Genomic DNA, 27,979 nt, shown 5'->3' with positions numbered 1-27,979 from the left:
GGGTCCTAAGTAACTTGAGGAAAAAAAAATTAATAATTGAAATAACGCTCAAAGCAAAAAAAAAAAAAAAACGCCACATGCAGAGTGTAAAGGTGTAAACTGCTCATACTGCTGAGGAATTTAAAGTTTAATGCTCTGTGATGATGATGATGATGATGATGACGGTTTGATCTGAAGGCGAGTGAGTCAGTTGGATCGTTATCTGGATATTGGTGAGACGCGGCGTACTACGTCTACTAGGCCGAGGTTTAACACGGATTGTTTTTAACTCAGTGATTACACTATTAGTTTGATTAAAAACGACGAGGTGGACACTAACGATGACCAGGGCACGGAAGGTGAATAGTCAATGAAATCTGCCGTTTGGTACACTGCATATAATTCTGTATTTTTCTTAAGAAAACATATCAGAACTGGAACGGCTCTCGGAGAGCACATAGTCTCACCACGTGCGTTCATTCTGAACAACAAGCTCGAATGAGCTGAGATCCTCGTCCTCTTAATGATGACGTCATAAAAACGAATATGACGTCATTGTGATGTATCAGGTTTGCGATAAATTATCTGTGCTAATGCCCGGCTTGATTCCCGCAAACAAAATTCAAACAGCTTGACTAGTTTTGGAGATAATGGTACAGGCGATTTCCATTAGCGGCGATATTATGACGTCAACTTTTTTTCTAGGAAGAATTTCCAAAATCGGAGATGGTTACTGCCTGCGCGTGGGCTTTCTGCATATACATGGCAAGTTTCACAAAGATCCGATGAAAACTCTGGGTTGTGAAACAAATAATGTCACAAAATAGGAATGACGTCACAAAAATTGATATGACGTCATAGAGATGTATAATATGTGCGGTAATTCATCTCTGCTAATTCCCTGTTCGATTCCCGCAACAGAATTCAAAAAGCTTGCCTAGTTTCGGAGATAATTTTTTGGCGATTTCCATTAGCGGAGATATTTTGACGTCATAACTTTTTTTCTAGGAGGAATTTTCAAAATCGGAGATGGTTACTGTCTGCGCAGGGTATTTTTACACATATATGCCAAGTTTCAGGAAGTTTCGATGAAAACTGTAGGCTGTGAAACAAAAAAGTCCACAAGAAGAAGATGAAGAACAACCTGAGTAAGACTTGGAGATCCTCCATGAGGATCTAAAAACGACAAGGTCGACACTAACGATGACGAGGGTACGGAAGGTGAATAATCAATGAAATCTGCCGTTTGGTTTACTGCGTATAATTCTGTATTTTTCTTAAGAAAACATATCGTAACTAGAACGGCTCTCGTAGAGCACATAGTCTCACCTCGTGCGTTTATTCTGACCAAAAACACATTATATTAATATTCATCGTTAACTGAACACGCTACTCTTATGGCCCATGTACCTGTATCATCCATCCACCTGATTATGTCGCATAGTTTCTTGGCATGGGTTATGACGTCATAAATTTAATTCTTCACTCACATCCGGTCATCGTTCAGATATAAGAAGTTTCAGATTTTTTGGGATAAATATCTCAATTCAACCAATTATGGCTGGAATACCACTTAAACGATGACATCATCATTGTCACTTTATATAACCCCATGGGGAGTTGATGACGTGTGCCAAGTTTCAATTTTTCCCGTTGAGCGGTTTCAGAGAAAATTATGTCCAACTTTTTTTTCCTTTAACCCAATATGGCTGCCATACCATGTGACCTATGACATCAGAGTTAGCAATAAAATATTTTCCATGTGGAGTCCTTCCTACGTTCAAAGTTTTGCATCGATCAGACAAGTGGTTGCTGAGAAAAACTTTTTTAAAGCAAAGATGTATAAAAACACGCACACGCACATGCACACGCACATGCACACGCACATGCGTGCACGGGCATTTCAATAGTCTCGCATCTCCTTTGGGACTGGACTAATAATGGAATGACTTCTGATTTTTAAGGGTGAATGCTAAGTGATCTGCATGCATACTGTAGCTATTAGGGATATTGATACACTAGCGTGGATCAGCTTGTTATGCTCGCCTCACGACACGTCGCTACAGTGCGACAAACACCACCACATTATTAAAACCACCTCACCACCACATTATTAAAACCTCACCTCCACGTAATTCCAAACTACTGCCGTTCTACAATTCAAAACACCTCAGCACACGTCGCCACAGAGACCGGCTTGTTTTAATTGAGGATAAAGTACATGAGTTGCCATCTTGTCATGATTTACACCAAGCAGAATTCAAACATTTATTTTGCAAAATGATTTGTAATGTTCATGGTATTCCATTTTTATAAGAAATTGAAGTACATTTAAGGTTAAAAATTGTTTTTCTTTTTTCAAAGAAATAATAAAAGAAATACCCTTAGGACAAAGGCCACGAAGGGAGTGGAAGGTGCATCCCAGAAGTTTGGTAGCATGTCGCATAAGTTTGACGGAGTAGTTCATTGACAACACAGACACTGCACAGATATCATGGAGTTCTGTAGCACTCCATTTTAAGGGATGATGTGGGAAAAGAATGACCACCCATTCAAATGTGTGCACAATGTTATGCTCATCAACTACTATTGAGTGAAGTCATAAGCATTTAAAAGCCACAATTTTTTATTCTCGAGCTTTTTCTGAACTACCAAGACTTAAAAAGATGCCAGAATACATCGCTAAAGTACCACATGGAGAGATCGCTAAATCACCAGTTTGTACTTCTGTTTCTTACCCTCTCAAAACAATGTTAAACTGTAGCCCAACCTACCTCAATAACTGCTGAAGCCGTGATGGTGATTCTAACGTAAAGAAGTTACTTTGTCTCTGGGCTAGTGCACGGAACCCAAAATTTTAAAATATGTAAAATATTAATTGTTTTATTGCGAAAATAAATCAAACGTAAATGTGGACAACCAAACCAGCCCAGGATCATGAGGGGGGGGGGGGGTGGAAATGGACAGTGGACAGAAGCATTCCAAAAGCGATACATATCCAACCCAACCCCCACATCAACTGAAACAAGATTTATAACAATTTAATAACATAGATGGTTTTAATCCATAACAAAATGGATCAAACATTAAGCATTGTATTATTTTTAAAACGATAATGACATTGACATTTCCGCATATATGGTAATTCACATTGTGGATTGAGCCAGAAGCCAGGATTGAGGGGGAGGGGGTGGAGGGGAGGGGTAGAATGTACCATAAGTCAAATTTAATAATATTTATTTTAATAATATAATATATTTTAATAAAATAATATAATAATATTCAAATTTAATAATATAGATTGATTTAATCCATAACAAAATAACAAAATATACGAAACATTAAGGATTTTATTGCTTTAAAAAATTGCACCCGAAAAAAAAAATATGGCCGCCCATTCAAAAAAATTGTACCCTCCCCTTTTGGTGCATCTTTGCTTTCTTTTTACATTTTTGCTTCCCTTTTGGTGATGAGCCATGCTTACCATGTCTGGTGCTAAGTAAAACTGCTGTTCATGTTAGGTGGCAGCACCATACCATTACCTCCTTTTTCACCACGAATCAATCAAGCAGTATTTCTGACATTGATGCAACGTGAGGGTGACAACATATTCCGGTGTCCCCGTCCTGCATCCAAGGATCGGGAAACTTTCCCCTACAGACGCGGCCCTTCCTCGTGTGACATAACAAGCCAAGGTATGTATGCACGTCGAGTGGTGATAAAGCAGCACATATAGTGTGTTTACTTGACTTTATATCCCATGTACATATCCCATGTTGTGTGTATACTATGGAGACACAAATGTTGATCTGAATTGTTGTACCATGGAATCAGAGTCTGGCAGTATCATGGAATACTGTAGTAGTGTTACGAATCTGGCAGCCATGAGCACACAACAGACAGGTCCCCGTAGCTCAGTTATTTCATTAAGTATATGTGTATAGTTAGAATACATCCCCTGTGTCTAATGGGTGATTAAATGTTCGTGTGCTGCGGAGTTATTTTGATAGTCAGGGTTTTCTTTTACATCTTCGCTTTCACAACAACACCTTCGCCTCGCTCCATCCTGACGCCATAACGTTCACGGTGGGCAGAGTTCAATGAAGGACTTGGCGTCTCTCTCGAACAATCAGAGAGATGCGAGCAAGTTTGCCGTCGTTCGGCCAATGGGAGCCAACGCAGGACAATATTACTCATCTTCCTGTTTGAGGGGCGGTCCGCTGTGACGCCCGCCACGCCCCCCCCAGTCCAATCAGTGGACTTGGCGCCCCTTTTGGCCAATCACAGGGGCAACGAGCGGATCGCACACCAAAACCGTCCAGTGAGGGGGGGTGGGTTACGAGAGGGAGTCCCCTCCCCCCTGGACGGGAAGTGAATAATTGATCGGCGCGATCCGACTGGGGGCAGTTGGGGTTTGCCTGCCGGATCGTCTCGGATCGTTTCAGATCACCTCGCCTTGCCTGCTGGCGCTCGCTGCCTTGTCCGCCCTCGTGCTGGTTGGCGTCCGTCCTTCACCCCCCATCCCTGCGCTTGGAGTGGCATTGTTGTTGCGGGTTCAGGTCCCGTCGAGCCAGAATGTTGAAGACCGCATGAGGCGGACAGGTCCAAGCTAGCTCTGGTCTCCAGCTCACCTTTCCTCGAGCTGGAGGCCTTCAATGAAGACCCGATGGGGTCCATTTCTGGGTATTTGTGTGTGTGTGTGTGTGTTTGTGTGCGTGCGTGCGTGCGTGCGTGTCCATGGGCCCCGTCTGATAAGTAGAAACTGTTCAGTGCCTGTGTTCCTTGTACATTATTTGCCTTTCTTTATTCGGATAACTTTGCCCTTACCAATTATTGTTGGTCCCCTCGTTCCCCAATTATTGTTGTAAATAAATTCCCCTTTTTGTTGAATGTACCAGCTCGTTTCTGTGTTTCTTTCATTGGCTTAGCATGGTGCGTGTTGAAAATAGCGAAGCAGCAAATTGTTCATTTGGTCCGGTGTGGCTCTGGTAACTCCGCTCGGTTACGCCGGATCCGAGCCATTACCTGCGACTCGGATCGGACAGAGTCAGCCGAGGATGTGGTTCCCCGGTAGTTAGACTGCGCGGGTATTTAGGTATATTGAAATAGGCAATTGACCCAATCCCACGTGGTCGACCTCTTGGCGATCTTCGGTCTGATAAGGGACCCGTGAGCTTTCGGATTTATCTGAAAGGTACGACCTAAATTCCGGGTGTTCGGTGGAGCCAACTCTACTGCTCCCCCTAGCGGTCGTGCTCGCCGCCGAGACCCGGTCCACAACAGTAGCACGGAGTACAGTATTATCCTAAGAGTATTACCATACTCTAATTTTCTGGAACAAAATATATAAAACATGAGGCATTTTATGTTTTACAAAAAATTGCATAAACAAGGAAAAAAAAACAAAAGAAGTAAAAACAAGGATGAAATCTCAACAAATAACAAAACAAATAAGGTCGGAATTGCACCACTTTAAGATTCCACAATATGACACCACTGAAATGAGAGCGAGAGAAGAACCTTCAGAGTTTAGGCTTTATTCCATTTGATTGGAGCCGCTTCTGCTGGCATACCGGGGAATACAGGTTCAGCTAGGAGTACATAAGCAGTAACGTATACATGTGCAATTAATCATCGCAGAATAAATCCGCGTAAGCACGGAGTTCGATATAATCTCCATTCTCACCAGTCAATGAGCACCTTCAGTCAATGAGCACCAAGTGAACAGCCGATGTAAATGGCAATGCCCCGGGGACAATCACCCCGTGCCGCGGAGACCTCCCCTTATACGCGAGACGCACAACATGTGATCCCGCGTCATGTCCCTCAATTCACCTCAATTCACCACATTCTCCCCACCTTTAAAATGCAACTAGGGGCCCAACTTACACACCATGATTGCTTTAGCACTATAGGAGTATACATTTCAAGCAACGCGGACTAATAGATCTACAGAAGCATACATGCCAAGCAGTGATTATTTTGAGTTGTAGGAGCATGGTAATGAGCATCGATATATGATATAATGAGCATATAGGAGCATGAGCAGCGAGAATGCCGATAATCCCCTTTACAGATTGAGTCGTCGAGGGGGCCTTATTCGTCGACCTCTCCGGGAGTAAACGGCAGTTTCACTTGAGGGAGACTCCCGATCCTCTTGGTGAGCCTCGACTTGTGCCGGGGATGACTCCTCGATCGCTCTCGGGTGGAACGCGGCAGCCCCGTCGCCCGGTGGAGTTCCTGGGGGGGGAACACCTGGGGAGGGGATGTCAGAAGGAGGAGTGCCAGAAGGTGGTGTACCTGCGGGAGGAGTACCTGAGGGAGCCAGATGGCGAACCGACACAGTGGTCTCCCTGCCATCCGGGAGCCTGACATGAGCATACTCTGGATTAGTGTCAATGAGTTCGACCCCCTCCACCAGGGGTTCATACTTGCTTTGTCGTACCGGGCGTTTCATGAACACTGTACCGGGATGGGTCAGCCAGTTGGGCACCGTTTGACCGTCAACATAACGTCGCTGGTGAGTAAACATTCGTTCGTGAGGAGATGCATTGGTGGACGTGCAGAGCAAAGAGCGTATGGAATTCAGAGCGTCGGGAAGGGTAACCTCCCACCGCTCGGGGCCCAGTCCTCTTGATTTCAACGCCAGAGTTACGGCTTTCCAAATAACCCCGTTATACCGTTCCACCTGCCCGTTACCCTGTGGGTTGTAACCCGTCGTTCGACTAGTTGCTATGCCGAGCTCTAGTAGGAATTGTTTTAGCCCGGCCGACATGAAACACGGCCCTCTGTCTGAATGTATGTACGAAGGTTTCCCAAACATAGCGAAGAGGTCAGAGAGACATCTCACGACAGTGCCCGAGGTCATATCCGAGCACGGAAATGCGAAAGGGAACCTTGAATATTCATCAACAACGGTGAATATGTATCTGTTGTCTGTCTCGGTCGGCAGGGGCCCTTTGAAGTCGATGTTTAGTCTCTCGAAGGGGGAAGTGGCCTTGATCAGTCTGCCAGATGCCGCGCCATAGAATCTGGGTTTTAGTTCAGCACAAACAGGGCATGAAGCATTCATTTGTTTAATATCTTCAACAGAATAGGGAAGATTTTGTCTGCGCACGAAATGTGCCATTCTGGTTACCCCTGGGTGGCAGAGAGACACGTGTAGGTCTTGCAAAGCCTGACTGATTGTTGCCGAACTGTAGACCCGAGAGAAGGTATCTGCAGCAGGGTTTTCCTTCCCGGGCCGGTAAACAATGTCGTAACTGTAGCAAGCTAGGTCTATCCGCCATCTCATAATTTTTTCATTCTTAATTTTCCCGTTATTTTTCCCATCAAACATGAATGCCACGGATCGTTGGTCTGTAACGAGCGTGAAGTGGTTTCCCAGTAAAAAATGTCTCCATTTCCGCAGCGCTTCGACGATGGCGTACGCTTCCTTCTCTATCGCTGAGTGTCTCTGCTCGCTTCTAGAGAGAGTTCTCGAGAAGAACGCGACCGGCCGCCCAGACTGATTAAGTGTAGCAGCTATCGCGTGATCTGAAGCGTCGGTTTCCACCACAAAGGGCACCGAGCTATCGATCGATAAAACCACGGACTTACTGATATCATCCTTGAGGCTGTGGAAAGCTCTTACAACATCGGCATCTGGTGGAAAGTTTTTGCAATGCACTAGGGGATGTATTTTCTCGGAGTATTGCGAAATCCATCTCGCATAGTAAGCGAACATGCCGATCACCCGGCGCATTGTCTGCAAGTCCTGAGGTGGTGGTAGCTCACGAAGTGGGCGCAATCGTTCAGGATCAGGCTTAATTGTGCCGTCGGCTATCGTGTGGCCGAGAAGGTCAATTGACCTTGCCGAGAATACGCATTTCTCGTAGTTGAGAGTCAGATTATATTTTCTAGCAATGCTCAAGAATCTGTCCAGATTCATATCATGTTCCCCCTGATCCCTACCACACACTGTGACATTGTCCACGTAAACAAAAGTGACTTTGAGGTTTTCATCTGAGATGATGTCGTCCATAACCCGTTGGAAGCAAGCTACCCCATTCGTGACACCGAAAGGTATTCTCCTGAATTGGTAGAGGCACCTCCCTGCCTGGAATGCGGTGTAAGGTTTGTCTTCCTCTCGGATGGGAATTTGATGATAGGCGCTTCGCAAGTCGATGGTGCTGAATACCTTATAATTGGCCACGCGTTCGACCATCTCGTCTATGCGCGGCAGGGGGTAGGCATCGAGTTGGGTAAAGCGATTGACCGTTTGGGAATAATCGACAACCATTCGTTTCTTATGGTTCTGACTGCTGGTTACTAACACCTGTGCGCGCCATGGCGAATCGCTCGGTTCTATAATTCCTTCTTCCAGTAATCGCTTGGTTTCTGAAGTGATGAAATTCATGTCAGCAGTGGTATATCGCCGCGATTTAATCGCTATCGGTTTGCAGACCGGCGACAAGTTAGCGAACAGCTGGGGGGACGTCACCTCCGCGGTGGTCAACGCATTTAAAATTAGACGAGGTTTGCTTCCTCCAAAGGGTATTTCGACGCTCGTGTGCTGCTTGAGGACATTATGACCCAGAATTACGTCTGCGCACAAATCACGAAGCACCAGTACCCTTACATCCCGATGCGTGTACCCTTTTACGTCCAATTCAACATGCAGTACCCTCGTACGCGGGATTGTAGTGAGGTGGCGGCCATGCATACCGTATTGTCTGTCGGGTGGATTATCCATTTCCTGCCCTTTACTAGCGAGCTGTTGACGAAACTTTCAGAGCTACCGGTATCAATCAGTGCCTCAGCCATATGCCCGTTAATTCGTACGTTGATGATAGCCTTGGATAGATTCCCCGGGGAGGCTGCAGTTAATTTATTTTACGAGTAGAGAGCCGCAGAAGTGGGTTTATTTCTCCTTAGAGTAGATTTACATACCCTGGCATAATGCCCTTTCTTGTCGCAATTCATGCATGTGGCATCTCTGGCGGGGCATTTTTGACGAGGGTGTCTTTTGTACCCACAAAAGAAGCATTTACCAACCGGAGCAGTTGCTGAGGAGTTTGACGTGGCCTGGGTATCCGGCTCCTCGGGTGTTTCTCCATCCCCTTTGTCTGGCTGTGTCTGTGCCAGTGGGGTTCCTTGGGTTCCCATCGTAGCAGCGTTCATTAGCAGCATCGGTGTCCCAAATGACTCAGATTGCTGCTGAGCCGTATCCATCGCTCGTGCCTGATCGACTATCTTGTCAAGAGTGGGTTGCGCTTTCTCTAGTAAGCGTTGCCGTATGTGGGCTGATCTGAGTCCTTGGATGAATGCCTCCCGTGTCGCTTCCTTTCGGTGTTCCTCGGCGCTTACGGCCCGGAAGCTGCCATCTTTTCCCAGCTGATTCAGAGCTTGCAGGAACTGATCGATTGTCTCCCCGGCTGCTTGCTTGCGTGTGTTGAGAAGATGTCGTATGTATACCTCGTTCTTGGGCTTCAGGTAGAGCGCCTGCAGCACGTCGATCGCTGCTTCGTAAGTGTCGCACTCCGAGAAGAGCCTGTACACGCTGGGCGAGACATGATTCACGAGAGCGGCAAATTTGTCAGCTCCCTCCTCGATGATGGTCAGATAGTGTGAGAAGGAACAGAACCAATGTGACCATTTCATTTCTGCGTCAGTCGCGTTTGGGTCTGCGTCGAACCTCTCTGGTTTGTAGATCATGTCCATCGTTGGTTGAGAGAGCCGAGAAAACCAAATGGAATAAATTGAAATGAGAGCGAGAGAAGAACCTTCAGAGTTTAGGCTTTATTCCATTTGATTGGAGCCGCTTCTGCGGGCACACCGGGGAATACAGGTTCAGCTAGGAGTACATAAGCAGTAACGTATACATGTGCAATTAATCATCGCAGAATAAATCCGCGTAAGCACGGAGTTCGATATAATCTCCATTCTCACCAGTCAATGAGCACCTTCAGTCAATGAGCACCAAGTGAACAGCCGATGTAAATGGCAATGCCCCGGGGACAATCACCCCGTGCCGCGGAGACCTCCCCTTATACGCGAGACGCACAACATGTGATCCCGCGTCATGTCCCTCAATTCACCTCAATTCACCACAACCACCATCCTCTTAAGGATTGCTTACCATCACGACATCTTTTGACAATTTACTTAACTTGTGGGATTGTGATGGATGAAGAAGAAGGAATAACAATAAAGAATTGTAGCTGCTACGGTTTGGCTGCGAAAGAGTAACGTACAAACGCACCTCTCATCTGCCGGATCGGAGGGGCTGACCTTGTGTAGCTTAACTTGTGTAGATTTTCTTGGTTGCTTTTCTTAGTTACTTTATGCAGCTTTTTTTGGCTAGAAGAGCAGAGGAGGTTCAATTCAAACATCCGAGGCACCTGTACTGGGGATAATTTATTTGGTGAGAGCTGATTGGTTGTTCCCTCCAATTACGAGTGAGGAGACGTGATTCGCTCTTGATGTGTGTGGTGTGTGTGAAGTTCGTTACAAAGAAAGTCTTTATGTTTTATTTAAAAAAAAAATACATTATTTACTCTCTCTACATTCCACAGCAATCTGAAAACGAATTGTGATGGACAACTTGCCAGAGCTTTATTCAGTTTTTCAAGGAGAGGTGACTAACATATTTCCGTTAACACCACAAAATATTGGATGTTATTTTCTGGACTTTGAACTGGCCAATTGGTGGCATTTGATAGGTTATTACTGCAATACTGATGAGGAATATTGTTTTTATCCCTTTGTTTTATCAGGTTGCAACGGTGACAGCTTATGGAGCTTTTGTTCGTATACCTGGTTTTTGGAAGCAAGGTAATCCAAGGTTGTTTTTTGCAGTAAAATCTGACTTTTGATTACTTTAGATTAATAAACACATTCAATTGTCCATCTGCATCAATTGATATCTATATTAACCTGGTTTGCACATTCTGTTTTTGGATCATTTTGTTTTATTTTACTTAACAGAGTGTGTGTGTGTGTGTGTGTGTGTGTGTGTGTGTGTGTGTGTGTGTGTGCGTGCGTGCGTGTGTGCGTGTGTGCGTGCGTGCGTGCGTGCGTGCGTGCGTGCGTGCGTGGATGCTTCATGTAGTATAGTTATTTCCTTAAAGTTAATGTCTCTCATAAGCGTAAAGTAATAGTTAGACGATGTCTACCCTTCCCTTTGTCTGTTTCTAAAATTATCAACCCTTTTGACCCTATTTTTACCATTTTGTCCCTCTGTCATCTGTCCTTTATGACTTTTTTTTTTTTTTTTTGCATTCGCTATGCTGTCAGATGCAAGTACAGGTGGTAAACGAAAACAAGCGTTGTGATCACCCCGGTTTGCCTCCTGGAGAGAAATAGTTAGGCACAAATTACAAGTTCCAAATATTCACCAATGGAATAGTGGGCAAATGGCCTTCAGTTTCAATGACATGGCACAATGCCAAAGAGTCTAGTATGCGTCGAAGGAATACATGATGCAGGTGACGACAGGTAGGGTAAGTTGGCAGAATGTGAGCTGCTCTCTTCTCAGCTTCCAAGAAGCTTCAGTGTGGTGGCTTTGACGTCTGACTGTTCAAAGTGAGGATGAGGATGTAGTCGCCATGAGGTGCTTCATAGACCTGAGAGAGGTTGGGGTGGAAAGGACAACAAGGAGCAAAAACTCCTCCCCTGTGCAATGACGGCCAGGTGCGATGCCATATCACCATGGGGCAACAACACCACCATCATCTCAATTTAGACACCCCCCCCTCCCCAAATGTTGCAAAGCAGTTGTCTCATTCTAATCTGAAACCACTGATGATGTGGTTTATCACCAGCACTATCCCAATTGCAGCAACTACCCTGAATTTGGGCTTGTTCAACCACCCCAATGGATCTGAAACTTCCCCCCCCCAGTACTAATCTTTATGATTCAACTCCTTCATTGCTTCATAGCTTAACCAAAGTTTGTGATCCTGTTAACCAGGCCTCACACATCCTGCGCTGTACACACCGCCGACCCAAGCCCTCCGGAATTGCAGCCCAGGACTACAATCACATCGCCAAATTGTGCCCTTCCCGGCACCTCAACACTTTGCTTTCCAGGCATTTAATCTCCAAGGGGGGCTCAGTCGCATGGGCTCTCCTGGCTCTATGCGCCACTGTCCACACTCCCTTGCTCGATCAAATTTGCCGTGACCCACAGGCATCTGCATCTCTCTCCATTGCTGTCATCAATCCATGTCACAGAACTTCCCCTTTAAAATTCTACACTCAATTCCACGCTGCTAATCAGGTTCCGTGTCCAGTCGATGGTGGTGCCAAAGTTACCAGTAGTGTGGAGTTCTGATAACTCCAATTACTCGCCCTTCCATCGCTATAATTCCAATTACTATAATCATGACTCCTTTCTGCAGTGCCCCACTGCTTATCATAACAGACCTCAGAATGTTAATCACCTCGCAATCCACTCACTTGTTACAAAATCAACATGTCTCCTATGTTTTGATCCATCCCCGTCACCATCCCTCTCATGGTCTCTCAATCTCCATTTCTGTATGCAGCATGTTCGTGCTGCTCGTTCCCCTCCATCATCACCTGCTGCGTTGATCCTAGAGGTTTACAAGCATGATGAGCATTGGCCTTCCTCTTCTTTCTTACTTTGTAATTCCATTGTTTCCTGTCTGAAAAACCATGAACCTCACACCTCTTCTTTTTCTTTCTGACTTTGTAATTTGGTTGGTTCTTGTCTGTCCAACCATGAACCTTGCTCCTCTTCTTTTCCTTCCTGACTTTATAATTCCATGGGTTCTTGTCTGAACAACCATGAACCTCGTTCTTCTTCTTTTTCTTTCTGACTTTATAATTTGGTTGGTTCTTATCTGACGAACCATGAACCTCGTGCCTCCTCTTCTTTCTTACTTTATAATTGCATTGGTTCTTTTATTTGGACTTCTTATCTGCCCTTCCAGGTGACGTTTTATGTTTACCACCACTACTTTTGGATTTGTCATCTGACTTGTCATAGGATGATGAAGAATCATGAAACTTGTTCCACCTCCTCTTTTTTGTTTTCTGAGTAAGGCTCTGTTTTTATTGAGTTCCGATCTTGGCACCGATCCACCATCTGATCTATTGTCACAATCGCTAACAGTTTTGCTTTCCGCGCAAGCACCAATTTCAATCTCACCATCTGAGTCACTCCTATTCGCCTCTTCTTTCAATGACTGCATAAGGTTGCTTTGCAGGCATTCAGCATTCTCTGTGTTGGGTTGAATTTTCTGTGTCATTTAATCTGAAGACCAGCGTTTCTCAACCTTTTTACCCTTGTGGAACCCTTGAAATAGTTTTCATGTCTCAGGGAACCCCTGCATAAAAATTATTATATACCATTATTAATATCTAGCTCTTTTATATTTTTATCGTAGTTCACGTGGTAAATATAATATATATATATATATATATATATTTTTGGATACCTGGTTTAAGGAAAAAATGACCCCCTTTTTGTCAAATTTATTGGCAATGAGACAGACCACGTCATCATTAGTGACGTCATCACGTACAGGCCGTGTGCCGTGTTCAATGACGAGTCGTTATTCCAGGCGTCCATCGCGCTTCGTGGTTGTTATGGTTGTTATAATATAACATTCCCTCTGGTTGTTATAATTTTAAATAATATGAGGTTGAAGCCTCTATTATAATAACCAAGGAGTTTCCAACAATATGCCGTACATGTGTAGTAAAATTACGAATATCAAATCAAACAAAAACTACTCAAAAATACATTAGCTTATTTATTACTGTTTCTCGCGGAACCCCTAGCGACCTCTTGCGGAACCCTAGGGTTCCGGGGAACCCCGGTTGAGAAACACTGCTGAAGACAGTTCTTCATCCTCACCATCTGCCTCTTCCTTTGCAGTTCCGTATTTTTCATCAACCACCCTCAGCATCAGTCTGCTCACTTTTTTTTCTCACCAATTCCACAGTCTGGATTCTCTTCAGTTCCATGCACCTTCTCTCCCTGCTCTCTGCCATGCCTACTCACTTTGATGTGCAAAGTATTTCAGAAAACTTGATAACTTTTTTTTTCTTTTTTTTAAAAAACCTTTCACCACCGAAGATGAGGGAGGTTATGTTTTCACTAGACATAATTCACGAGACATTCCCTATTCCCACTAGACATATGGAAAGGACTAACTAATACACATACTAATGAAATAGCTGCCTTGGAATCACTGTATGTTGGGTGCCATTGCCTTGGAGACAACCGCAGCAATATTTTTCACTGCTTCGTAGTTTTTGCGACATGGTGTATTAAACCTTTTGAGTTCTTTATTGGTTCACGAGTCAGTAAATAACCACCACCTTCGTTATGGGTGTGTCACTGTGTCTGTCTTAACATGAATCTTAACATGTTTAGGGGGGTCTGTCTGTCTGTCTGTCCCGAGCATAGCTCCGTCGGTTTTGATCCGATCTTGATAAAATTTGGGTGAGAGGTTTGTATCATGATCTAGTTGTGTTTTCCTGAGAATGGGCGTGCTGCACCCATTATGGGCAGAGCCACGCCCAAAAAACAAGTTTTTAGGGGGTAGCCGATTTCAAGTTACATCTTCTCCAAGGGGGTTTGTCGAATCTGGCAGGGGTTTTGGTATTTGGTTAGCCCAATGGCACCTGCATAGCCCCACAGAGCTCGATTTTTCATTTTCGTCCCAAGGTCAAGGTCACGAACTTAGAAAATTGCGAATTTTGACATAAAAATCATATGACTGCCCAAACTTTGAGAGCTCGGATGACAATATTTTTTAATGCATAATATGAACCATCGTCGTCTTCAGACTTGTTTGTTTTAAATTTATAATAATTTTGGGACATTAGAAGGTGTGAGAGAGTAAAAGTATGAAATGGTGGAGGAGGAAAATGGGTGCAGCAGAGGAAGTGAGGAAGCAAAGGTATTTATAAGAAGTGCTGTGGTTTCTAACTAGTCAATTGTTTTGCAGGCCTCGTGCACAAGTCCAACATGTTGGCTTCTCATGTTGACTCTCCCTCGGAGGTGGTGGACGTGGGGGAGAAGGTCTGGTGCAAAGTCATTAGCATGGAGGTTCATGACTTTCACATACCATTTTCTTTTTTACACCACTGTTTGCGAGTGACGTGTCCAATAATGAGTACCAACTACTCGGTTTGCATTGTGCAAAGATTATACCTGAGCATATTATTTGGTTTGTGTTTCTTTTGTATTCCCCATTGTGAGATTTGCCAACATGTGATCTACTGAGCTGCAGTCTATGAATCTTAACATCTGCATACCTGGTAGCTGTGATTTATCTATTATATTGGGACTTACAGGAGCAAACCAGTCCGTCCCTAGATTTGTGTTTCGAGTTGTATTTACTTTTGCAAGGATTTATGCAACCTCTGTCTAGAACAGTGCTTCTCAACCTTTTTCAACTCGAGGCCCACTCTGGCTCTGAGGAAATTTTCGAGGCCCATCATACAGAATCGTAATGAGAAAAATGGCAATAAAACTTAATGCCAAAACAAATCATTATGCTTACCTTTAATGAGACACTTGAGCTTGCTTCTTGGAAATAAGATGGTCAAGTCGTGGTTTGATGGGGGACAGGCTCACACACAAAGTGGCATTCAGAGTGTCTGTTTTTAGACTATTTCGTGATTTTGATTTTGTCACAGTTACAGTCGAGAAGCCCGATTCACAGAGATAGGTTGTGATGAATGGTAAAAGAAATCTGATGGCACGCTTTGACAAAGAAGTGTATTCACTGCTTGCCAATATCCAGAATGAAGGAATGTCTACTTGTGCATGCTGAAGCTTCAGACTACTGTCTGCAGAAAGTTCCATCAGTTCATTTTCAAGTACAACGGAAAAGGCCACATCTTCTGAAGCAGGATCCACTGAGAAAGGGTTCAAAATCCAAAGGTTTCCTTGCATTGGGTCCTCTGGAAAATAGTCTGCAAACTTTTGTGATAACTCGGTCAAATGCTGGATTACGAGCCCAGATATGTCTGTATGAGGAGTGGATTCCAAAGTTTCACTCAGAAGTGGAAACATCTCAAGTCGTCCATCCTTCACTTTTCTGTTCCAAAGAACAAGCTTTTTCTTGAAGCCTTCAATTTTGTCAGCAACCAAGAACATTGAACTGTTCCTACCTTGCATTGATATGTTGAGCTAATTTAACTGGTCAAACACATCTGACAGGTCAGCCAATTTGGCACAAAAGTTATCGTTACTGTCATGATCAGCAAGTGATGTGTTTCTCTTCAAGGAACATGTGGACTTCATGCCTCAGTTCAAAGAGGCGATTAAGCATACGTCCTCTTGAAAGCCACCTCACCTCACTGTGGTACAGAAGCTGCAAGTGATCAGAATCAAGTCTTTCACACAGTTCAGCAAAACACCTTGAGTTGAATGCACTCTTCTTGATGAAGTTCACAGTTTTAACAGCTACATTAATGACTTCATTCAGTTCTGGTGACATCTGCTTTGTTGCCAGATTTTCTCTATGTAAGAAGCAGTGGGTCTTCTTGGCATCTGGCGCCCTCTGTTGGATCTGTTTTACAACACCACGATGGACTCCTGTCATTGATGCAGCACCATCTGTGCACACACCTACACAGTTCTTCCAATCAATACTCTTGTCAGTGAAGTATTTGTCACGGCAGAGCATTACATCATCTGCAGCTGTTTTTGTGGGAAGGTCTTTGCAAAACAGTAGATCCTCATGAACATCACTGTTCCCGCAGTACCTCACGAAAACTAGCAATAAAGCATTATTGCTAATGTCAGTAGATTCATCCAACTGAATGGAAAAATACGGACTGGCCTTTATTTTTTCCACCAGTTGGCATTCAATGTCATCATTCATTTCAACAATTCTATCATCATCACTCTCTAATGATACATCACAGTATCATTAGAGAGTGATACTGACTGAAGTTTGGTTGCAGCTGCCTCTCCAAGAATTTATTGACACATATCAACAGCACTGGGTAAAATAAGCTCCTCCGCGATTGTGAAAGCTTTTATTGCTACGAGCAACACGAGCAGCAACCATGTTGCTAGCTTTCAATGTTGATTTTGACTGAGTTGTAAATGTTGTAATCACTTTCTGCTGTGCCTGAAGTCCAGCCCTTTTCCTCTCAAAATATTCCTTTGGCTTACCTGCACTATTCGGGTGTCTTGTGTTTAAGTGTCTCTGAAGCTTTGACGGTTTAAGCACCTCATTTGACAGGATTTCAGCGCATTCAACACACTGTGCTTTTGGCTCAACATCACTGCCTGCCATCGTGAATCCGTATTTAATGTAATCGGGGTCATATTTCCTCACCACAACCTTTCGAGATTTTTCCGTAGCAGATTTGTCTTCTCCATCACACTTTCGTTTCAAAAATCGATCCATTTTCGGTTCAAGAAATTATCCGCGAAAGTTGAAAAGTTTACAAAAAAAATTCAAGTTCATGAACGCATGAACTAAGTACAAGGCACGTACATGCATACACACACACACATCACATATATGCGCACGTGCACAATACACACATACACACGAATATAGTACGTTCACATCACAGTTACATGTAGATCGAACGCGCGTAAACCACCACTGCATAAACATGACGTATGTAAGCACAAAATGACTCAATCTATCTCTCTCGCGCGTGCGCTCGCTAGACGGTTTCGGAAATACGGAAGTACAAACAAACCTAGCTGAATTGCAGCTGTGTCGTGTAAGTCTTACACTGTAAGATCAGACCCTTTTTATATACTTCTTTTCTTTTCTTTTTTGCCGACCTCGTGGCCCACCTGTGGACGGTGGGCCCGCAGCCCACTGGTTGAGAAGCACGGGTCTAGAATATCATTAAATTGCCTTTCCTTGTACTCTATACGAAACAAAGGACTGCTGTTCAATATTGTTTTTTTTCCCCTCTCTCAGATTTTACAGTTTCCTCAATAATATCTTTCCATCTCCTTTTTCCAAGAGCAATGTACTCTGATCTCCTGTCTCAACAGAATAAGGATGACAAGGGAGTAAAGATTGCACTGTCCATGAAAACTGTGAATCAGGCCACCGGCAAAGACCTGGACCCCAACAATTTAGTCGGAAGGTCAGCAGTTTCACTTGCATTACCCCATGCAAAAGCGGCATTTGGTAAATTGAATATATGTGAATGACGACCAATTTTCACAGAAGATTTTATTTTAAACTGGTATTTTGATACCAATCTTGAATGTTGTATGTTCACCCTCTTTGGTGAAGAAGGCAACAATGTAAGGGGTGAATTGGGGAGGGTGGGATTTAGAATTTTAAGATGTTTCTGAAGAGGCATTAACATGAAAGTATTTCCTGAAGATTTAATTAGTTTGTATTGTGAGCACTATATCAAGCATGTTGAAAATATGGAGAGGAAGGATGAAGAAGAGGAGAGGGAAGGGGGGACCACATCAGGAAAGTGAGTGGGGGAGGAGAGGGTGGGAGCATGGCAGGGATTGGGGGGGAGGGAGAGAGAGAGAAGAGGAGAGAAAGGACAGGGGAGGAAAGAGAGAGGAGGGTGGCTGGGTGGGGGGGGGAAGAGGAATGTTTGCTTTTGTGTTATAAAAACTTTAAATTAAAAGGCAAATCACAAGTACAGAGTGATAATTGAACATAAACATGTTTAACAACTTTTGAGTAAGAGGGTTAATATTTAATTAAGGTAAATGATATGTATATTTTCCTGAAAGAGGGTTGTGAGGGATTTGACACCTCTTCCCCCTTACCCTACTGGATTAGCCTCTCCCTATTCCTTTTGATTGCGTGGTATAGATTGATGGGATTCCTACCCAACTGGCACAGCTACATTGGACCAGTATAGCGAATGTTGATTCAGTATTGGTTTTAAGACTGAAAGAGATCGTTGGTCTTGTGGCTACCAATGGCTTTTGGTCCAACATCGTTTTTTTAATTGGCTGTAACTGCCAACAACAGACCACCATTCTCCAGATGATCAAAACAACGTTGGTCCAATATCGACTTTTCATTTGACATTGGCCCATTGTTACTGTGCCACCTGAGTAACCAAATCCAAACCATTGCCAAGTGATTGAAGATTATGATGATGATGATGATGATGACATCCTCATTACTCTTTACAGAGCATCGGTGCTTCCGAAGCAGCTTCTTGGCACAGGTTGGTTTGCCATTGCCTTCCGGGCAGTCAGGGCATGAATTTGTAATCTGTTCAGGGTGCTGACGATTATCACACCTACTCTCTTCATGGAAGGACACTTTAACATCCATCCACCAATGCTGGCAGACGGAACACCAATTTTAACATCCATTTGATGGACGGAGCACACATTGATGCCTTACCCTGCCTGCGAAACACCAAGGCAGTTTAAAGCTGGGTTGAGTTTCGAACCCCCCAGGCAAGATAGCTGGGAGGCGAATGTGTGTTCCTCGAGGCTAGGCTATCATATCAGCCCAGCTAAGTCTCTTTATTTGTGATCATTGTTATGGTCGGTGATTCCATGTGATGCTATCTTGTAAATTTCACTTTAAATATGAGCTAAGCAAAAAAAAGAATCTCCAAGTTAGCTTGGAATGGCTTGTGGACTGAAAAATTTCATCGAAAGATCAACTTCTTCATGAGCCCCCGAGAAGCAAACCAGGCTCTCCCACATTCATAGGCATGTCCGACGCACCTTTGGTTCACACAGTGTCTCTGTATGTTGTATTGTTGCGGAAATGGGCCCTTAGTGGGTTATTAAATATAGGATTAGCCCAGATCCCCCCTTGTTTGGTAATCGGACATTACATGTGTGTCGGGAGGTGTAGCAGGCTGTCCAGTGTTCGTACAGTGGTGGTGTACCGAGAGGCGCCTTGCTTCTTTTTCCTTCCCCCCTTCTAACTAGCCTCCGCCCAGCGCTCTGAAAGTGTCGGTTGGCGAGACGTGTCGGCAGCCCATTGGTGGAGAGCGGCTGCGGACTCTAGGGATGGACCAATCACGTATCCCCGGAGGCGTTCCAGAAGAGCGAGCCCCAGAAAGGCAAGGGAGGAACGGCTTGTGTGAGTCGGCGATCGGCTTTGTGAAGAGTGGTTTGGCCGGCTGTTCCACCTCGGTTATGGATCCAGCCTGAGGTCATCCACAGGTTGATCCTGAGTCCAGTCACGGAGCCTCTGACTGTCCTAACTCGCTGCACGGCTCGACACGTCTTGTGATCCCATCGATCCGCCTGCGGAGCCCAACACCCCGATTTGGCCTCGTCTGGTGAACAGGCCAGGCCTGAATTTGTATGCTGGACCTTGTGAAAAGCCAGCTGGAACCCACCATAGATCTGACTGTCTTGTGCCGTCGACCTTACAGGGGCTGGACACGCCGAGGTTGCGTGCGCAAGCGGTGCCGATAAGAGAACGAGCGCCATCTTGCCACGCTGCGTGCGCGAGCGTTGCCGAGAATAGGCGTACGAGCGCAATTTTGCCACGCGGTGTGCTAGAGCTTGGGCGCTCAAATCCATTGACATTGGCTTCTCACGAGCCACATTCGTGCCTTTGACACTTTTCCTCTCATCCATGAGGCACTACCAAGTACTCCATGTCTTGTCTGCGTGTTGTCTAAGGTTTATTTCGCTAGGGCCCCCTTCGAAACCCGTATCCGTAGCTCCCTCGTTAAGAGCGGGTTATAGATGAATGATAATGTTCGTGAATGCTTTGCTTGTGTTGTGTTTCCCCGAGGTGTCCCCAATAAATCTGACTGATTCATATGAACGTTGCCGCCTTAAGTTTAATCGTGCCGTGCTGAGGCACAATCCGCTTGATTTGTATTTAAAACCAAATGGGCTACAGACTGACAGACTTCGCTCGGTCTCTGACAAACCCAGTCTGTAGCTGGGATCTATTTCCCCAACTGGTAAGGCCGAGGTGTACTTTGGTATCGCGATCCGAGGCGCGTGACCCGAGACCTGTGCCGAATCAGCCGGCGTTATAACCCCAGAGACGGTGGTGCTGTTAAGTGACGCCGAATCTATCACAGTATCACCAATCTTGAGTAGTTGTAATTTTTTCCATCCTCCATCTTTTCTTATTTGTATTTTATTTCCAGATAAACGTCCTCTGACATCTGTCTTTGCTTTCATATATGAGGGCCATTTGAATGTTTATTGGAACGAGAATCTTGCAATCACCCAGATAATGCCAACATTTATTTTGCAATATATAATTAGTAAGGATTTTTTTCCTTACTAATTATATATACTGTTGTGTGGATGACAGCCGTCCAAAATTAACGCAACCACTTTCCTATGGCTATGCCGCACGCTGGGGCCGAAACCCGACGATGACTGAACTGAAGCATTTCTTCACAAGTCGATATCGAGCAGTTACCGCATGCCTGTGAATAGGCGGGCAAATCCCCCATCATTTAGCGAACCAAGTTACAATTTTTCAATCCTCAATGGACCCCAAATGAACTCTGTTGTCTGCTTAACAAAACGGCAGCAACATGATGTATGCACTGTTCCTAAAGAAATAAATTATTTATTTATTTCACAAGGACATGGCATACAAAACAATTCACATGATAAAACCACAATAAATAAACCTATTTCCACCCCCACCCCCTACCCCCTCACCACTAGGTCACACCCACGCACACACACGACTTGGGCAGTGTTTAAAGGATATTCCAGCATCGTCCTCAACTGGCCAGTAACTACTGCAGAACATGTGGCAAGTGAGAGAAGACTGCTACACTGGAAGGTATCAAGTGGGAGAGGATATAGCAGGCCGAAGGGACGGTGGTTGAAGGATGCACGGTCGACAGGATTGAAATCCACTCCTAGAGTGAAACACAGCCCCCTCCGTTTGACATCTTCCTCCTTTCTCCTTCACAATCACAGAGCGGGCACTTTTCCCAATCCCTGTCATGCAGCATCCAAGCAATCTCCACCTGAGGCCTCCATCCAGTATCTGCCCCAGGCCTTGAACAAACCCCTGCCTCTCGCCCTTAAACAGACAGCTCCATGGAGGTTTAAATTATTCCAAAAAGTCATCACATCCTCCCTTTTTGGTTGGAGGTATGGGGAAAGGGAACGTGATGTCACACCGCTACACCACCTGAGTTTACAGTGGAGAACATGAGATGAGACACCTTAACCCAGTATTTTTTATTACACGACCTCCCGTCTCCCTTGCAAGCAACATTTTGCATTGACTCGTGTTATTCAAACATACAATACAGGATAAGAAGTTCTAAATTTAAATGTGGTTGTACACTGTGTCAAAGGCCTTAATCTAAGTGTTGCTCCCTCCACCACAAACTTGACAATACTTGAATTTCGAAAAATACATAACCTACATTTTCATTTCTTGAACCATTGTGGCCATCCTTTACTGTGGACTTTAAGCATCCTTCGTTGATCTTTGCCTTGTTTTTGATTTTTTTAAATCCCTCATCTGTATCAACATAGGCTTCGAACATAAATTTTTTGCCCTTTTTTATTTTTCATTATCAGTTTCATCATCCTCACTCCTCATGTTGTTGGTTGAAATATAAATGTCCTCATGTTTCCTGCTGATGGCAAGCTCACATCCAGCCTTGTGTGTATACCTGAAGCCAGGATGAGCGAAGGCGACAGCAGTTCAGAGGCCACAAGATGGAGTTGATCACACTGGAGGCGGTGCTGAATACGGTGTGCACAAAGTGTGGTTGTAAAGGTACGCATGATGTCCTGGTGTCTGTTTACCATTGGGGACCCATCTTCGCTGATCCAATGTCATTCTGTAAACCATTAACGTAAATTTTTATGAAACTTGTTCCACATATTTCTGATCATTCTTTTTCTTTCTGGTACTCTGCCTGAAGGCAGGTTCATTGCTGCCAAAGCACTCATGGTGCATGATTGCAATGGGTAGTTTGCCTTTTTTGCCTTCTGATTTCTCAGGTATTCAAGGCAGGAATTTGTGATTTTGTTCAGGGTGCCTACGATAACTCTACTCTTCACGAAAGATGCCGTAGGTTCTTTAACGTCCACCAACTAATGCTAACAGATGTTCCCCACCGTAATGTCCATCTGAGGGACGAAACTTTACAATGCAACACCCTGCATGCATAGAGCCAATCTGATAGTTCATTATTATAGTCGGGCCAAGAATCTAACCCACTTTCGAAGGCTCAATGGTAAATCCGCTACCCCTGCATCATCCTGTTAGACACACTATTCTTATTTTCTGCTTTTGAACAAAAGTATTCCTTTTTCATCTTCGGAAATCAGGAATGTAATATAATGCATTACAACATCACATGCATTCCTGAGTAAGTAGACAACCTGAGCCAGGTGATAAAGCCTTTAAAAAGGTGTACCTGGAAATGTACTCATTTATTTATTTTTCTTGCTACATCTGCCTGTAGGAAAGTCTCTTTCCCAACATACCTGCCCATAGGGCACTTTGCAAAGGACTGCTACGTCGTCCCTGGTGGCACAAAGTATGAACTCATACCTGATGATGAATTACCCAACACTTTACTCCACCTCCCAGAGCCTTCACCTGATAAAGGAAAGGCACACAAGGTTCGTGCACACATGTACTGCACTTGTTTTTGCAATGCATCATCAATCGAAAACAGTTTGCTAATGCTGTGTATAGTAACACGGTACTCAGTTGAGGGCAGCACTTCAGTGAGATGTTCTGGGCTTGCAATGCCCATCGTGCATTAAAGGAAGTTGTCTCATGTATTTTCGACACGTTGCTTTGGCTTTTGTCCGAATATTTATTTTGCAATACAAGACTCCACTTATTAGATGTAATACCTTGCGGACTTTTGGTAAGAGGTAAGCATTACAATGAAATCCAGCGACAAAGTTCTGCGAGCAGATGGTAAGAGGTCTGAAGATACTGGCAAGGAAATGGCCCTTTTGGTATGAAATATATCTTTGAAAGTAACTCTTTACAGATTGAATGTAATGCAACCAAAAGGGTGCTTGAAGGCTAGAACTTGTCACTCGTTCTCTTCCTTTTACTGGACTTTGGAATGGCTTCCTTTGTTGCACCAGAAGAACTCAGAATGCAGTAAAATGTCCATGCTCCAACTCCTCACTTAAGTTATTCCCTTTTTTGTGAAAGCGAGTCGAAACAGATTGCTTGAAGCGATGTATTTTGTGACCTTGAACAAATATCGCTCATTCCATCGGTTATGAGTAAGTTTATGTATGAGGGCATGTTGAAAATTAATGCCTCCTGCAAGTTTTCTCCAAAACGGGTAAATATATTCGAATGAAACGGACAGGAACTAACATCAATCTTTATTCTACTATGGTGCTTATTTATTTCTCATAATCACCACTGTGGTCCACACATTTCTCCCAACGTTCAAATTGTTTTGTGAAACTGTCACACGAGAACTGTGCATTCTGCTTACTTAACCAGTGCTTCTCAGTGGCCTTGACATCATTGTCAGAAGAAAAATGTTCTCCACAAAGGTCTTCTTTAAGTTTTGTGAAAAGATGAAAATCTTATGGCAGCGAAGTCAGGGCTGGTGAGCCTTTGTGGCGGTCTCCATTGACCATCTCTTACTCTCAGGATTGTAATGGTGCACCAAACTCTCATCTTCAGTCATTTCATCTTCAGTCATTTGATCTCCAGTCATGTCATCTCCACTCAATCATCCCAACTCTCATCTCAAGTGCGCCACGCTTCACAGCAATGACGTCATGCCACCCTCTGCCATCTTGACTAACGTAATACTGAGACATCTCATGTCGGAATCATGAAACTTTGCACTCAATGGCAGGAAGAACTATTGCGTGGATTGTACTTTGTTTCATTCAAATGTCTTAACTTATTTAGGAGAAAAAGAAATGGGAGGCATTGCTTTTTCAACATGCCCTCATCTAATTTTAGGGAAAAGGGTGGGAAAGGATTTGTAATTAATCTGTCCAAGTCGAAGGATGATATTTATTTTTTCATTCGAACACCAAAATATAAAGATAAATCTAGCAGTGTATTTACCAAATGCATGCTCAGTGAATTTACAGACTTAAGAGTTTCACATCTGTTTGTGAGGGTTAGAGTTCAGATTCCAGTCATACAACGATGCGACTCAAATTGAAAATCATTCACGTTCCCACAACCTCCCTTCATCCTCACAACCCCTCCTCAAACTCATTGCCCCAACGCTCACTTGTACATAATGCTTTTCCTAGGTCAACATTGTCTGAAACTTAAAGGATTGTTTTGATCATTCAAAGCTTCAATGTTGGACAAATTATTTTGCAGTAAAGATAATTTCATCGGAAATGGTCATTTGGCCACCTGTGTGTCTGGTGTATCCCCAACCAGCACTTTTTTTGTACTTTAACAAAAATGAAATAAAAAAGACACCATCTGAGGATTAGGCAAACATGTGGATAATTTTAATTTTGGGGTTTCAAGCACTCCAATTTTTCTATTTTCCTTCCAGGTAAAAGAAAAGAGACAGAAAAAAAGAAAAAAGAGGACTGCAAGGGATGATTCTTCTTTGGAAGAAGATGAGGAAAGTGCTGATAATGGACACAAGCATAAGCGGAAGAAATGCAAAATGGAGAAGAAGAAGAAGAAGAGGGATAATAAGAAAAGGAAGTGTGAGAAAAAGTCGCACAAGAAAAAGCACAGAAGCAGCAGCGGTGATTGAAAGGTCTGAACCAATTTTTTTTTATTGAGAACCGTTGAAGACCTTGTCAGATGAGCTCGTGGTTTTGTGATTAAGAGATGTTTCTGTGCCATCTCCATAGCTTTAAAGCACTGAGGAAAAGGAAAAGCCGAAGGGAGGGAGGAACTTCGGAGAGTGATGGCTATTTTTCCATGAAAATCGTGAACAACCTCATTTTTCGAAGAGGAATTTGTGGAATCATGGCTATTCTTAGTCACTAATGATAGGGAAGTGCATCAGCTCCCAAGGTGGGAGAATCATCAACATGTTCTTACTGAGGGGGCCATTTAAAATAAATTTTCATTTCTTCTTTTTTGCCAGAAATGCATGCTTCAAGGCCGGTCCATGTTATTCGAACCACTTGCCGCCTTGCCATAACTTGCCTGCAATAAATCAATTAACTTTGACACAATTTCCTTGTATATATTTGTTTTTCTATCTCATCTGCGGTTCCTGGATATTATATGTTTTTACGTTTGAGACAAACATGAGTGGGACAGGACGGGCATAAAACCCAATGCATTTGCATATCACCCATTACGTTGTATCCCTTCCAATCTATTCATGCTTTTTTGTTTTTAAAATACAAATTAAAAGTGTGTTTGGAATTCCCATCTGAGCACTTGCTCTGTGATGCTGGGATCTAAAGTTGATGAAAGTTGTCCAATGTCTAATAATGTCTGTTGTTATCATACAATAATTTGAGATGTGTGTGTCTGTATGTATACGTTTGTGTCTGTCTGTCGTCTATGCACTCCTGAACCACTGGATAGAATGAGTTTGAAGAATAGTGGTTGTACTCAGGGTGTGCAAAGGAAGGTTTTATGGAGTAAAAGTAATTAATTGTTCTGCAGGTTCAGGGTGGGAATGGAAGGGGGTGGGGGGGGGTTCTCTCAATATACATGTGTATTGTATAGTACTATACCCGGTGGGAGAAGGTATTGCAAGTCTTAATAAAATACACCAATTATTGGGGAAGGAATCTATGCATTAGGACAGGTTCTTTGCTGGTTGTAATCCAAGACATGTGTAAATACAGGGTGTCCCAAAAGTCACCTAGGGATTTAGAAATTAAATAACATTTCTGTTTTTTAATAATTTGTTTTTTTATTTTCAGAATTTCGATTAGCATTTGGAAATTACCCATGGAAAAATTCACAACTGAACAAAGAGCCAAAATCGTGGAATTTTATTTTAAATTTCATCGATAAATTATTCTCACCCAAAGAGCATACTGCCGACACTTCAATGCCAGAAAACCACCTTCAGATTTCATGATTCGTTGGTTGATTCAACGTTTTCAGCAAAATGGGTCAATAAGTGACTTGCCCCGATCTGGAAGACCACGTTCAGTCCGTTCGCAGATTAATCGTGAACGTGAATTGGGCAGTGTTCAAGAAGAACCAGGAACATTGATCCGCAGATGTTCTGACTAGTTGGGGATGTCTCAGATGTCACTGCATCCCAGACTAAGAAATGCTTTGCACCTGTACCCATCCAATGTGCAATTGCTGCGAAAGTTGAAACCGACTGATCATCGACAATGCTTAAATTACTCAGTCCAAATTCAGAGGTTGGTCAATTAAACGAATTTGTTCATAAACTGATTATTAGTGATGAAGCTCATTTCCATTTGAACAGTTTTGTGAATAAGCAGAACTGTAGCTTCTGGGGATTAGAGAATCCTAGGGCTATTCACCAACGTGAGTTGCATCCTCTCAAATGCACTGCCTGGTGTGGTGTCACGTCAGAAAGGATTATCGGCCCTTATTTTTTTGAAAATGAGGATGGCAGTGCAACGACGGTCACTAGTGAGCGGTATCGAGCCATGCTCGAGAATTTTTTGCGTCCTGCAGTGAAGGATAAACCTGAGATGTGGTTTCAACAAGATGGAGCCACTGCCCACACGGCATGAGCCACGGTGGGGCTTACAAGGCAAATTTTTGGACACCGAATAATTTCGCGAAATTCAGAAATTTCTTGGCCATCACGTTCTCCTGATTTGACGCCTCCCGATTATTTTCTTTGGGGTTACCTAAAGGAGCGTGTATACATCAATAAGCCCCATACAATTCAGAAGCTCAAGAACAACATCTGTGCAGAAATTTGAGGGCTGCAGCCAGAGTTATTTTCCGCTGTTATGAAAAATGCTGTCGAAAGAGCCCGTCACTGTGAAGCCGAAAATGGAGGACATCTAAGCTGCATCATTTTTCATAAATAAAGCAAATTTATCTCCATTTTGTAAATTTTCTTTTGGTATAAAAATAATCATACATTGTTAAAAAAACAGAATGTTATTTCATTTCTAAATCCCTCGACTTTTGGGACACCCTGTATATATATATATATA

At 43.6% G+C, this 27,979-nt stretch overlaps 1 protein-coding gene across 7 annotated transcripts; it reads left to right on the top strand.

The window, feature by feature from the left end:
- The first annotated feature begins 47 nt into the window (after nucleotides 1–47).
- ZCCHC17 (zinc finger CCHC-type containing 17) lies at nucleotides 48–26,241 on the top strand. 7 transcript variants are annotated; one of them, XM_085881697.1, is made up of 9 exons: nucleotides 48–177; nucleotides 3,501–3,674; nucleotides 10,536–10,597; nucleotides 10,737–10,794; nucleotides 14,946–15,046; nucleotides 17,978–18,072; nucleotides 22,558–22,658; nucleotides 23,385–23,512; nucleotides 25,402–26,241. In XM_085881697.1, the coding sequence occupies exons 3-9, from the start codon at nucleotides 10,556–10,558 to the stop codon at nucleotides 25,609–25,611; spliced, it is 735 nt and encodes a 244-aa protein (XP_085737823.1). In that variant the 5' UTR covers nucleotides 48–177; nucleotides 3,501–3,674; nucleotides 10,536–10,555; the 3' UTR covers nucleotides 25,612–26,241. The 7 variants fall into 7 exon arrangements, with proteins under 7 accessions (XP_085737823.1, XP_085737821.1, XP_085737826.1 ...); XM_085881695.1 differs by having other exon boundaries at nucleotides 55–212; XM_085881700.1 differs by having other exon boundaries at nucleotides 69–212; nucleotides 3,617–3,674.
- The last annotated feature ends 1,738 nt before the right edge of the window (nucleotides 26,242–27,979 follow it).

This window comes from Eptatretus burgeri, chromosome 5, assembly GCF_056783735.1.
Source record: "Eptatretus burgeri isolate ZD-2024b chromosome 5, Ebu_testis_v1, whole genome shotgun sequence".
NCBI lineage: Eukaryota > Metazoa > Chordata > Myxini > Myxiniformes > Myxinidae > Eptatretus > Eptatretus burgeri.
The sequence above is the reverse complement of the archived record's forward strand: the minus strand, read 5'-3'. Positions and strand labels throughout refer to the sequence as shown.